This window comes from Prunus dulcis, chromosome 1 (assembly GCF_902201215.1).
Source record: "Prunus dulcis chromosome 1, ALMONDv2, whole genome shotgun sequence".
NCBI classification, from domain to species: Eukaryota; Viridiplantae; Streptophyta; class Magnoliopsida; order Rosales; family Rosaceae; genus Prunus; species Prunus dulcis.
Window position 1 is genome coordinate 26,907,863 of NC_047650.1, and position 12,245 is coordinate 26,920,107.

Here is a 12,245-nt window from a genome sequence, read left to right on the forward strand (position 1 = left end):
GCCAAAATAAATATAAGAATTAAAAACAAGAGTGTGACCATTAGGCAAAATCTGGACAATTAATTTCAATAAAGAAAAATGAAATTTGTATTTGTATTTTGAAAACTATACACATATGCACAAAATAGAAGGGAATAAGTCAAATTTGATTTCTCCATAAATGTAAAAGTTCTAATTCTCAATAAATTGAAGTTGGTTTCAAACCAAGTAATCATAGAAAACTCAGCAAATTAAAGTTTGACAAGATTGGGCATTCACACCAATATAAAGAAATTCCATAGACAAAAGAAAAGGTATAAGTGTATGCAATCAAGAAAAAGCGTTCTCATGAATGGACATTTCTGGATTAAATAAAACAATAAACGTACACAATACAAACTCTTATTTGTAAAGAAAAAAAAGACCATGTAGATAAGATCATTTTCCATTTCCATTTCAGGTTATTTATTTATTTATTTAAAATTTGACAAAACTAAACAAGTGGAAAATTATGAGTTTCTTTATTGTCTTATTTCTCAAAATTCAAACTAAGTTAATTTCTTGGAATCACATACATTTATAGCAACACTCACACTTGCATAAGATCGAGTATTAATTGGTAGCACTTATCTCGCGGTATATGATATTGGACCCCTGAAATATCGATTCCATCATAACTCCCTCTTAAAAATCAAGTAAATCTCTATTCCCATAAATAAGATAAATTTTGAATACAATCGTTACTGCAATATATATATGTATAGTTATATAAAATACTCGAAAGACACCACACATAAACGTAATTTGATCCATTTTCCAAAACCAAAGATAATTGATATCCAAAATCAACAATAATACGATTAGAACATTAATGTATTAAAGCTATTGAAATAAAGTCAGCAATTAACATATTAATCAAATAAGCTGTAGTCTACGCTTCGGAGAAAAAAACAAAAGTGCTGCTAAACGAACCCTAAAAAATTAACTGAGTACACCATACTATAAAAGTATATATTGAATTACTGATTTACCCTAATATAAAATGACCAAAAAGAATATATGGAATTGTGAAACAAATATAATTTTAGTAAGTACCCCATACTAACCATATTCAACCCTAATCAAGAGATTGCTTGTACTATTGTGTTTTTAACGAAAGAGGTGGTGATTGCAAGAACTTGGAATTGCAAAAAAAGTGTCAACAGTTTTAGTAGAAGCACAAATCCATATGAAAAGTCAAAGATTTATAAACATTACTAAAAAAACCAAGCTGAAAATCAACTATAAAATAATGCTACAAATATTAGGGTGTACCAGGGGTATTTTTGGTAGTTTTATAGGGCGTACTTAGTTAATTTTATATTTTAATTAAAATATTAGGGTGTACTTAGATCATAGGGTGTACTCAGTTAATTTTAGGGTTCGTTTAGTAGCACTTAAAAATAATTAGTTATTCCAAATGAATATAATAATAAAATTTTAAATTTCATCGAAGTAAACTCTCAATTACAGATATACAAGTGTGTAAAGAAAAACGTACACAACTGCAAACCAAATATGTAACTAAATTTATACAGAGGAATAATGTCAGAATGTTAATACTTAATAAAAATTTAGTGGAATAATATCAGAATTAAAAGGGTCACAATTCCAATGAATTAGTTTGAAATAGATATGATCTTTATGATACAAGCCGGGCAAATGCGACTGTTTTTTTTATATTTTTAATCAAGGGTTATAAAATATGGTGTACTTGATTAGCTTTTGAACACTAACATTATTGAAATTTATTTTAAAACAATTTTGCAGACACACCAAATATCTAGCTTTAAATTGATTTTGTAATTAATTGGTTGATTTTCTTTGAGTAATTAAAATTTTATTCTTTTCCAAAACGTTGAGCTATAATAATAATAATACCACATAAACTAGTCTGTAGATTTTTTATTTTCAAACACTAGCAATAATTGCCCAAACGTTAGCAACAAATTATAAAAATATTAATATATCAACAATATTTAAAATAATTGAAATTGTATGGACAACGTGAAAGCAAATTGATAGCAATACGGGAAGAAAACTACTTTTAACTTACAAAAGTTTAATAGACATATGGTTTCACATATATAATCAAACTTATGCCATGATAAAGACGCAACCTAACAAATATGTTCATGTAAGATAATACTTTGTTTACTACAATTATAACCAAGTGGCAAGTGGTAATCTCATCAATCAAGCATTCAATTGAGAGTTCAACAACAGTATGAAAAGAAAGTAGTTTTAATCTATAAAGGCTTTAGATTGTTATAAAAAATATAGTTTTGCTCTTTTTGTAAAGCCAAATACAAAAACCTTTATATTATAAATAACATATAAAGAAATTGGAAAGCTATTAAGGTATAATGAAACTGAAACAAATTGATAGGTAAGTAAAAGCAAGATAAATTATAAGTAAGAAGGTGAGTTTGGTACAGTGAAGCACGTCAAAGATATTGTCATAAAGCCTTTGTAGCCTTCATATGTGCAGGTACTGACGATCTACGAAACTCCAAGATACAACCCTAATACACAAGTTCAAGATCCGCTATGAGCACGTTCACAGATGGATATGTTTCCAAGTCACATAATAATTGCCCAAAAATACTAATAGAAAGTAGAGAATATATATAAAAGTAGAAGAAAAAAAAAAGAATCAGATTGTGGTGGTGATTATGGTATGTGATATTCTGATGGTTGTGGTTGTTCAAATGTGAAGGAGGAGATATGTGACATTCACCACATTAAATTATAAAATTAAGGCATTCAATATAGAAATAAAATTTAAAAATTAAATATTTATAACCTCTATAATAAATAAAATAAAACAACCAAAATAATTAAATAAATCAAAACGGTTAAAATTTTAGGGAGACTTTGGAAAAAATCAAAGGAGAGAGAAAATTTTTAAAAGAAGTCAAAATGGACAAAATTGCCCTTATTTATTTTTTGATTTCCTAAGGAATCCTTTACATTTGCATGTCTTTGGTTTGAAAGTTGAGAGGTTTTTCTGTCTTTTTTGAAAAAGCTTTGACTTTTTCCAAAAGTGAAAGTTTTTTTATGAGCAAAACCTAAATTTACTAAAATTTTAAAACCTTTTTAAAATCCCAACAAAATCTAATAGAAAATGGCTTGAATATGCGCCATCGTTCACCGGATACCAGAATCATCCAAATCTAAACACAATTAATATGTCAGAGTACATTCTTCTTAATTATGCAATATTATTTACATCCTGAAATCTGGATCATGTCAAGCAACTTGAACTTGTGCTTTCTTCACAACCAGAACGGGGCACTTGGCATTTTGAACGCAGTAGTTGCTGACACTGCCAAGTATGGCTCTGAGCAACCACATTAAAAATAATCAGAAGACCACTCTAACTAAACAAAAGAACAAGAACATGCCCATACACACACAAACAGAAAAGAATGAAGCTAACCTTTTGATTGTGCCATGTCCACGCTCCCCTAGAATCAGCAAATTGATGTTGTGTTTTTCAACAGCATCACATATGGCTGTTTTAGGATCTCCAATCTCTGTAACGACCCTTGCCTCTACCTATGAAAAAGAAAATTACAAAACTAATATATTCATATAAGGTTATTATAAGTTTGAAGTATATGAGGTTATAAGTTTGAATCTCGCTTCAGAAATACTTATGAAACAGAAGGTCTACCTACCATAAGCATTCATTTTCATATCAGCTAATTAGAACCAGGATTGCTACGCAATCAAGACAAATTAGCAGTTAAATACAGAGGATTTCTTGTAAATCATTACACACATTTCAAAAATTAACAAAGTTTTTGTCACTATAGATTAAGGGAATCTACTTTTTCTGTTTACATCTTTTCCTATATTACATTAGTATTTTTTCTGTTTATAACACCTAAATGAGTAACACATGGGAGTTTGATTTGTCACTGTCAGTCAGGGAACCAAGATGAGCTAAATTGTCATATAATAAAAATACTATGAATTTAAAGATTAACTATTAATTTCCCCTCAATTTGTACATATCTTCAGATAACCCTTTTTTTATATATATATTTTTTATAAAAAAATTAAGGATATCAACTTTTTTTTCTCGCTAATTTTTCCTCTACCATCTAAATTCGCAATATTTCATTCAATTTGCTGTTAAATATATAAGAGCAAAATGATCATTTTGTACGTTAAAAATAAATAAAAAAACACTTAAAAAAAATTGAAATAATACTCTCTCTCTCTCGGTGGGTTGCGGGCTGGATTCTGTGGGTAAGAGTGGGTCTGTTGCCGCCGTTGGGGGGGAGGGGAGGGATGGCTCTGGGTTTGGGGGTGGATCTCGGGGGGCAAGGGCTGCGGGATGGGATGGGTCTATGTCTGGGGGATCAAGGGTTGGGGGATGGGTTTTGGCTGGGGGTGGGGGTGGATGGGGATGGGGTGGTTGTATGGTGGATCTCAAGGGTGGTTGTATGTAGAGAGAGAGAGAGAGAGAGAGAGAGAGAGAGAGAGTAAACGTGTGGAAGAGGGGTGGCCTGAGGTCAGTGGGGTTGCTGAAGGAGCGAGCATGGAGAGAGAGAGCGGGGGGGAGGGGGGTTGGCAATAGGTTTGGTTCAGTGGGTCCCAAGAATTTTTTCTCCTCTTTTTCTTCATTTTTTTTGGGGTCAATTTTCCTCTTTTTCTGAAAAAAAATTTTAATAAAAAATTAAATGAAATGTTGAGATTTAGAATCAAGAGGTTTGGCCTTACCCCATGACTAGCACATATCTGTTTAGCTTTCTCCAATAGAGCCACCGCAAACTTCCTATGATTCTCCTGGGCAGATTCAACATAACCCGGAGCTGATTTCACAACAAACAATTTTTGAGAAACACCCTTGTGCTAAATAAACAAAAGAAAGGTAGGCTACTAGGCACCAAAAAATAAAATTTAAAATAAGAAAAAAAATATATATATGAAGTTGGTATTTGTTTTCTCTTATGTAACATCAACGACAGTGAGAGAAATTGAAGAACTTAACTGGATGAAATAGGGTAATACATGCGAGCAACGCCGAGAGGCGCAGCAAATGTTATATTTCCGGTGGCAGGTGGCTGAGCCACGAAGATGATCAAGGGAGACTTGGTTATGGAGTCTTTGAGGTTGTCAAGAACCCACATGAGAGCGTAGTGACTGCAATCGCTTTCATCAATGGCCACCATCACCTTCTTGTCAGTGCCAGTTCCGTTTTCCATTGCCTCAGCCATTGTCTAGGTTTTACAAAACAGGGCAGATAATTTGTATGTAGTTGGAAAAAGCAGAGAGTACTCTCTCTATTTATCAGATATTTTGGGAGTTTATGGGCTCAACAGAAGCTCTCCCTCCTGTTTTATCAAAATGGTGGTTGAAGAAAACAGGGGGCGGGCTTTCATAGGTCGTAACTGCCAGTCAATTCTTCTTTTTATTGCTCATCTTCTTTGTGTCGGTTGGTTGGTTTACTTTACTCATATAATTCAATTCCGTGACGCCTCGTGTTTATCTCATTGGGAAATTTTCCGCGAATTTCTTTTGGGCCACTGTTATTTTCACACTCTCAATTGTTTTGGTTACTTAAGATTTATGCTACCATAATCAAAATCTAATCCATTTTGTTTTCCAGTGGGTTGGTAATCCCATCCCACCATCCCATCCTCTGTAGCAGATAATGATCTCTCACCAAATCATGGACCCTAGTTAACAATTGGTTTGAGTTGTGACGTCAACTCATGCTGTAAATTTGTCATTCATAGTTTATTCTGGAATGGTTCTTTCAACTGTTTATGCTCAAAATCCCAGAATCTTCCTTTTCTCTCAGATGTTTCAAATCAAATACTTGGTTCTTACTTCTTAGAGGACAAAAACACGCAAGCGAGCCACTTCATTTGCATATGGCTGGAAAAAAGAAAAAGAAAAAAAAAGAGTCTGATATAGGTGAAGACATTAGGATAATTGTATCAGATAACTATGTAGGAGCTGTAAATTTGAAACCTCTAAATCATCCAAACTATAGCCACTGGATCAAATCTTAAAACTGAAGCAGAATTAACTAATTTTTGCTTTATTCAATCATAGCTTTTATGTTTCGACAGGACTTTTATTTCAATCACACCAAGCAACATATGAAATGAAAAGAACTTCTTCTCTTTTCCTTCCAGGATATGCAAGTTAAAGTTGATTTAATAAAAATCACTTGTAGAAATAAACATTCCCCGGACCTGGATCGAGCATCGAGCATCGAGCATATAGCAGAAGAGTTTTCATTCCTGTTTCCTCACAACAAGAACAGGACACTTAGCATTGTGAACACAGTAGTTGCTTACGCTTCCCAGCAAAGCCCTGTGTCAAGTCCCCAACCCGAACATATATGAATTAGAAGAATTCCCAAATGCAACAACGACTTGTATTTCAGAAAGCTGAGGCACTCAAAATTGAATGACAACAGCAAAGAACACCATGGAAAAAGTATTATACCAAAGCTGCAAGTTGTTTGATCATCATCAACAAGAAAGAAGGGGTAAATGTAAATGGAAAAGCAGAGCATACCTTTTTACAGCTCCCCGGCCGTGGCTGCCCAATACAAGTAACTTGATGTTGTGTTTCTCCACTGCTTCACATATACCCTCTTTAGGATCCCCAAACTCTGTCACTGCCTCTGCAACAATCTGTATGTGCCAAGAAAGACTTCCTTGTAGCTTAATTGTGATTTATGTCTAATCCATTTTAGCACCGAAGGGAAATTAAATTAAATAAAATTCAACCAGTATCTTAAGAATCAAAATAACATATTTTTATAGAATCTAGAATGAAAAATTTACTAGACAAGAGTGGAGGAGGGATTCACTTTCCCATGTGCTAGGCAAATATTTTCCATGTCTGGACTTACCAAACATGAGAAAGCAATTGATTTCCCATTTCCAAGCCTCCTTTTCCATGAACCAAATGAGACCAAAAAGTTAAAAAAAAATAAAGAGATCTTTAGTCATATACCCATTCTTATCACTAATAATATAAATAAACCATACACTATTTAATTTATATAAAAAAAATTATTATTAAAAAAAAAAACCTCAAAAAATGATAGCTCGCCCTATTGAATTTAATTTTGATTATTAAATTACTTTGATGTCCTATTGAATGTTTTGGGTTTTTAAAAATGAGATTTTAGGGTTTGTTTAAAGAAATCAGTTGCAGTTTTGTAATTTATAAGAAGTTAAAAGCCTCTTTGTTATGGCAGTTTTGTAATTTCTATAAACAAACAAAAAAAAACTCAAAAAATGAGAGCTAACCCTATTGTACTTAATTTTGATTATTAAATTACTTTGATGTCCTATTGTGTGTTTTGAATTTTTATTTATTTATGAGGTTTTGGGATTGAACTTGTTTTAAGAAATCAGTGGCAGTTTTGTAATTTACATAAGAAGTTAAAAGACTCTTTGTTATGTTGTAAATGAGCTTTGTTATGTTGTAAATGAGCTTTGGGTGTATTTCTAAAGTCCATTTCATATAATTTTTTTTTTTTATAATTTGAAATAATAATGAATCTCCAAAAAATAAAAAGAGTGACGAAACTGTACCCCATGGTTGGCGCAGATGTCTTTAGCTTTGTCTAATAAAGCCAATGCGAACTTCTTGTGGTTTGCTAGGATAGATTCTATCAACTGAGGAGCTGCATAATTCATAGAGAAAGAAAATTAGAAATCGACGGACAGGTGTCTAGCGTATAATTGTAACTCAAGTTGAATAATTAGTGAGAAATTATTTGATTGAAGCTGAAAGAGGGAGATTAGAGGCCGTACGGGCAGCACCGAAACTGGAAGCATAAGTGTAAGCAAAATCACTGTTGGTGGGCTGCACAGTGAACACAACAAGCTCAGAATTGCGTATGGTGTCGGCCAGGTTTTCAAGCGCCCAAGTAAGCGAGTAGTGACTAGACTCACTGTCATCAATTGCCACCATCACCTTCTTCTTCTCCTTCTCCTTCTTTTCCTGCTCCATCTTCTCTCTCTCTCTCTCTCTCTCTCTCTCTCTCTCTCTCTCTCTCTATATATATATATATATATATATATATTTCTTTGTAGGCAAAGCAGAGCACGTCTTGCTGTGCATGCCTTCTTCGTGGCCATTTAAGGACGACTTATCTTCTCGATGTGCCAACTCCTAAAGTCCTAACTAACAATCAAACTACAACGAGGCACACGTGTTGTCGTGCTAATCTAACTTTTTTGGTGCCGCTTGCCCCAAAACAATTAGTTCATCAATATTGCTTGATGTTCTGTGTTTGGTGGGATTTTTTGCGAAGCTCGTCAAGATGCTTGAACAACCACCACATATTATGATCCTTTCTGCTCAGACAAGAAGTGATTAATCATAAGCCAGGGTTTAATCATTCAATTAAATTCGACACAATCACAGTTACCTTTCAATTAAAATCATAAGCCAATCATGAATCTTATAAATATCTCATCTCACAGACATCCCCCACTTTTCTCTTAAATTGGAAATTGTTAAGAGGTTGCTTGTTTGCGCCCTACAGATTATGACCGGACAAGTTTGATGAATTCTATACAAGTAATTGTTTACATCTTTGACATTAATAAAAACTTTGATAAGGTGTAATTTGTGACTGAAATCTCTTCTTCCTCCTCCATGTCCCTGGTGCAAGCGGGAAACAAGATACATATCCAACTGGAGCTGTAGTAATGAGTCTTTCCCACCAACTCCATGTTGCAGGAAAATCAGTTAGACTCCTCGTGACGAAGAAATTGAACAAATTTAGATTTCACCTCCGGTGGAATACGGACAGGGCGATAGCTTTTGTCAAGCCACACTGCTGTGGCCTTTGCTTCCAAGATAGGCTGTTCAGAGAGTATTACGAGAGAGGGTCACTCCGCGTCAAGACGACTCCTTAATAATGAATGAAGTGCAAATTTTTAGGACTGACAAATAACAAACCTCTTGATTTGGCAGCTTGAAAATAAAGTGATCAAAGTACAAGCGGGCGGCTGAGGAACCAGAGAGCCTGACCTTTATTACAAACTTGTCTCCACTCTAGTTGCGCAGACCATGTTAACAGAAACAAGGATGGTTTTCACAATCAGTGGTACAAGCATGCATACTGGAGTAGAATAAGATTATTATTATTATTATTTTTAAACATTCTGATTTGTGTGATGGCATATGCTGAATGAAAAAATGTTTGAAACTTAAGAGATCCAAATGTAAATATTGAGACATACTCGGAGTGGCGCAAGGAATTTGAGTGACAATTCTGACAATGCTAATGCGTCACCAGTGCGGGCAACTGCATCAGCACTGATGCCAACACTTTCCAGAAGTTCATGACGACCTGATCAAAATATTGAAGCAACAACATCTCAGTTAGTTTGATGGAGTTGTAAAGATTGAAAAAGATGCGATCTTTTTAACTCTTTAACTCATTGCAGGTTTCATGTATAATAACACCATGGATTCATTTCCCACGAGAAAATCCTATCACCTCTGCAGGAACATGATCTTTCGAAGCAGGAATTGATTGGAAGAAGCCCAAGTAACATCATTTATGAATAGCTGATGTATGAAAAGGAAAGAAAATGTTCAAACATCATTTATGAAGGATTACTGAACAAAAAATTCCAATCTAAATGCAGTATCAATATAACTATTGAAATAATGTAATCAAAGTGAGTGATTAAGCATTCCATCAAATTTGTTAAAAAATTGGGCATCCTTATTACAACACCCTGATGCAGGCAACACCAGATGGAAGTGTTAGCATGAACTTAAAGCCACAGTCGCATATAGGTTAGGTTGGGTTGGGTGCGACATTTAAATCTAGTCATGAAATGAAATTTTGGATGAGCCAATACATTTGAGGACCTTAGAATTTGGTACAATCAAAGCCTACAAGTAAGCTTGCATCATAAAATGTGTTGAAATTCAAGGCCTTTCAGATTGTACAAATGTTTAACTATGTATAATTCAGACAAGAATAAAAGCAGCAGTCTTACCATGCTGGCAGTAACTTGCATAAACAGCATTGTTAACGACGCCATATTGATCAAGTTCATAATCGCGGACTTTAAGTTCAACATCAAGAAACTCACTCATTCTGCAAGGTGCATAAAGGAGAAGGCTTTACATTACATATTAAAATTCCTTCAGACACCGGAACCCAACACCTAAAAATCGCTTCTAAGAAGGATAAAAAACGAGAAATTTAGGTTACGTTATACAATTTTGATCTGACAACTATCAACAAAACCATGGATTTTCATATAACAATTGCAATGGGGATATAACGATTCATGAAGAGGACCAAAATTGACCAAGAAATTGAATGTAGTAAGCAAGCAAGTACCCTTTTCCACCTTTGAAATCGAATGCGAGGGCGGTACAGCTCCTAACGGTGGGGAGTGATCGGAGACGTGGCCGGGTCGTCGGACAAGAAATTGACCAACGATGGAGATGGAGCGACGTACGGATGACACGTGAGGATGGGAGGATCACGTGAGTGCGGTCGGCAACTGAACATGCCCGCAGGCTCTGCAACTGCAACAACATCTCTGCTGAGTGCTGAGAGTGTAGAGACCAGAGACCAGAGACCAGACACGGAGGAGTCAGTCAGGTAATTGGGGATTTTGGGAGTTTTGGTTGGAATTAGCGGGGCGTTAGAACCAAGGACGGAACCTTTATAGTTTTTCTAGAAATAAGATATATATTAAAGCATATAAATCACTGTTAGTTCATAATTTTATTGACTAATTTTTAATAAATTTTAACATAAAATAAATACATGTAAAATGCCCCAAAAACACAAACAGTATCAAAATGAAAATATATTCAACAACAGAATTGAAATTGTACATATTCAAATTGTGCCCTATGATCCTTGAGAGGATTGAAATATTTTGTTATTGTATATGAATCGATATTATCAACAAATTCTTTTTCAATGTAGACAATAATAGAAATTGCTATAAACATATTCTTCATATGAACCGCAGTAACCCCACTCTTTGTACTACCTAATTGAAAAGAGTGTCGTTAATATTGACAACCAAAAAAAAAAAAACAATGGAAAAAAATAGAAAAAGGTAGAAAGTTAAAGTCATGTGTGTTTACTAAAGGATTATTTCTTAATTGAGCAAGCAAATTAATCTAAAATCACATTAAAATACATTTATTATATTTTAATTTTCAAAAAGGCTATCTAGGCTAGAGCCCATGGTAACTTGGTTCCGCCCGTGGTTAGAACCATAGTCCAAATATTGATAATATTGATGAAATATAGAGGATATTATCGTTATTTCAGATCACAAATATTTCGGAACATATTCATACACATATCATATAAAATATCGATAATATCATAAAATATCGATGTCAATAATTTCGCTCACACTTCAACAATATTTTATCAATATCGCTATAATATAGAAAATATTGATGTAATGAAAAAAAAGGATGAAAAAAACACAAAGCACACATGCAAATGGGATTCAAACCCTTGCCATTTCACTCCTCCAACGCCTTAATCATCATGTTGCTTATGTTTTTGTGATAATATGCAAATGATATGGTACTAAGTCACTCACGTATCTTACCATGCAATATATAAAGTGTAAAATATTATAGTAAATCATTATATATAAATGATTATGGTGTGTTTAATCTTCTTTCATTAATTATTACATATTTTGTACCCTCACAATATTTGTCAGCACACTATATAATCAACTTAAATCAGTTAAACCTATTATGCAATGCATTTCTTTCTAATTTTTTGTGATAAACTAATATATAATTGACTAACTAAACATCCTCCAAAGTTTCAATAAAAATTTCTAAGTTTTTTTTTACAATTTCCGTGATTTTTATTCAATTTTTATCAATATCGATAATATCCCTATATTTCTATTGAAATTTTCTTATTTTTGGACTACCGATATTTCCGATATCATTAATATTTTAGACTTTAGTTAGAACCCATGCAATTCACACACACGTGACACGAGAAAAGACACAAAATTCGAAGAAGAAAAATGGAAAACAAAAACAATAAGGAAGGGCCTATTGGGCCAGAATCCTTTTGGTGAAACTTGGGTTGGGTCCGTATTTGAGATTGGATCTAAATCCTAGTCTTTTTGAGACCAAATGCAACCAAATGGTCCTCATTATTTAATTATTCATTATGTATAATATTTTTTGAGGTACATATGCCTAAT

The 12,245-nt window shown here is 33.6% G+C and overlaps 3 protein-coding genes across 4 annotated transcripts; all 3 read right to left on the reverse strand.

The window, feature by feature from the left end:
- Positions 1–2,260: 2,260 nt before the first annotated feature.
- On the reverse strand, positions 2,261–5,429 carry LOC117633856 (universal stress protein YxiE-like). Of its 2 annotated transcripts, none has more exons than XM_034367681.1 (4): positions 5,024–5,418; positions 4,753–4,844; positions 3,461–3,579; positions 2,261–2,543 (listed from the first exon to the last, which is right to left on the reverse strand). In XM_034367681.1, exons 1-4 carry the CDS (start codon positions 5,247–5,249, stop codon positions 2,498–2,500), a joined length of 483 nt encoding a protein of 160 aa, XP_034223572.1. In that variant the 5' UTR covers positions 5,250–5,418; the 3' UTR covers positions 2,261–2,497. The 2 variants fall into 2 exon arrangements, with proteins under 2 accessions (XP_034223572.1, XP_034223564.1); XM_034367673.1 differs by lacking the exon at positions 2,261–2,543 and adding an exon at positions 3,100–3,361 and having other exon boundaries at positions 5,024–5,429.
- Positions 5,430–6,046: 617 nt separating this feature from the next.
- On the reverse strand, positions 6,047–8,103 carry LOC117633869 (universal stress protein YxiE-like). Its single transcript, XM_034367694.1, has 4 exons — positions 7,818–8,103; positions 7,596–7,687; positions 6,565–6,683; positions 6,047–6,357 (listed from the first exon to the last, which is right to left on the reverse strand). The coding sequence occupies exons 1-4, from the start codon at positions 8,014–8,016 to the stop codon at positions 6,279–6,281; spliced, it is 489 nt and encodes a 162-aa protein (XP_034223585.1). The 5' UTR covers positions 8,017–8,103; the 3' UTR covers positions 6,047–6,278.
- A 330-nt stretch (positions 8,104–8,433) lies between these two features.
- LOC117633847 (acyl-acyl carrier protein thioesterase ATL3, chloroplastic-like) lies at positions 8,434–11,842 on the reverse strand. The gene is made up of 5 exons (XM_034367662.1): positions 10,379–11,842; positions 10,029–10,129; positions 9,258–9,367; positions 8,974–9,069; positions 8,434–8,876 (listed from the first exon to the last, which is right to left on the reverse strand). The coding sequence occupies exons 1-5, from the start codon at positions 10,579–10,581 to the stop codon at positions 8,757–8,759; spliced, it is 630 nt and encodes a 209-aa protein (XP_034223553.1). The 5' UTR covers positions 10,582–11,842; the 3' UTR covers positions 8,434–8,756.
- Positions 11,843–12,245: the final 403 nt, after the last annotated feature.

Bases quoted from the DNA above. Each gene is read 5' to 3' on its own strand.
- LOC117633856 (XM_034367673.1), bottom strand. From the start codon at position 5,249: ATGGCTGAGGCAATGGAAAACGGAACTGGCACTGACAAGAAGGTGATG. The intron at 3,580-4,752 runs GTAAGGCCAAAC...TCTTTTTCATAG, and splicing joins AGATATGTGCTAGTCATGGG to GTAGAGGCAAGGGTCGTTAC. The intron at 3,362-3,460 runs GTTAGCTTCATT...GTGGTTGCTCAG, and splicing joins GGACATGGCACAATCAAAAG to AGCCATACTTGGCAGTGTCA.
- LOC117633869 (XM_034367694.1), bottom strand. From the start codon at position 8,016: ATGGAGCAGGAAAAGAAGGAGAAGGAGAAGAAGAAGGTGATGGTGGCA. The intron at 6,684-7,595 runs GTACAGTTTCGT...TGGCACATACAG, and splicing joins ACATCTGCGCCAACCATGGG to ATTGTTGCAGAGGCAGTGAC. The intron at 6,358-6,564 runs GTATGCTCTGCT...GACTTGACACAG, and splicing joins GGCCGGGGAGCTGTAAAAAG to GGCTTTGCTGGGAAGCGTAA.
- LOC117633847 (XM_034367662.1), bottom strand. From the start codon at position 10,581: ATGTTGTTGCAGTTGCAGAGCCTGCGGGCATGTTCAGTTGCCGACCGC. The intron at 9,070-9,257 runs GTATGTCTCAAT...CTGCGCAACTAG, and splicing joins AATTCCTTGCGCCACTCCGA to AGTGGAGACAAGTTTGTAAT. The intron at 8,877-8,973 runs GTTTGTTATTTG...CTCTCTGAACAG, and splicing joins TCAAGCTGCCAAATCAAGAG to CCTATCTTGGAAGCAAAGGC.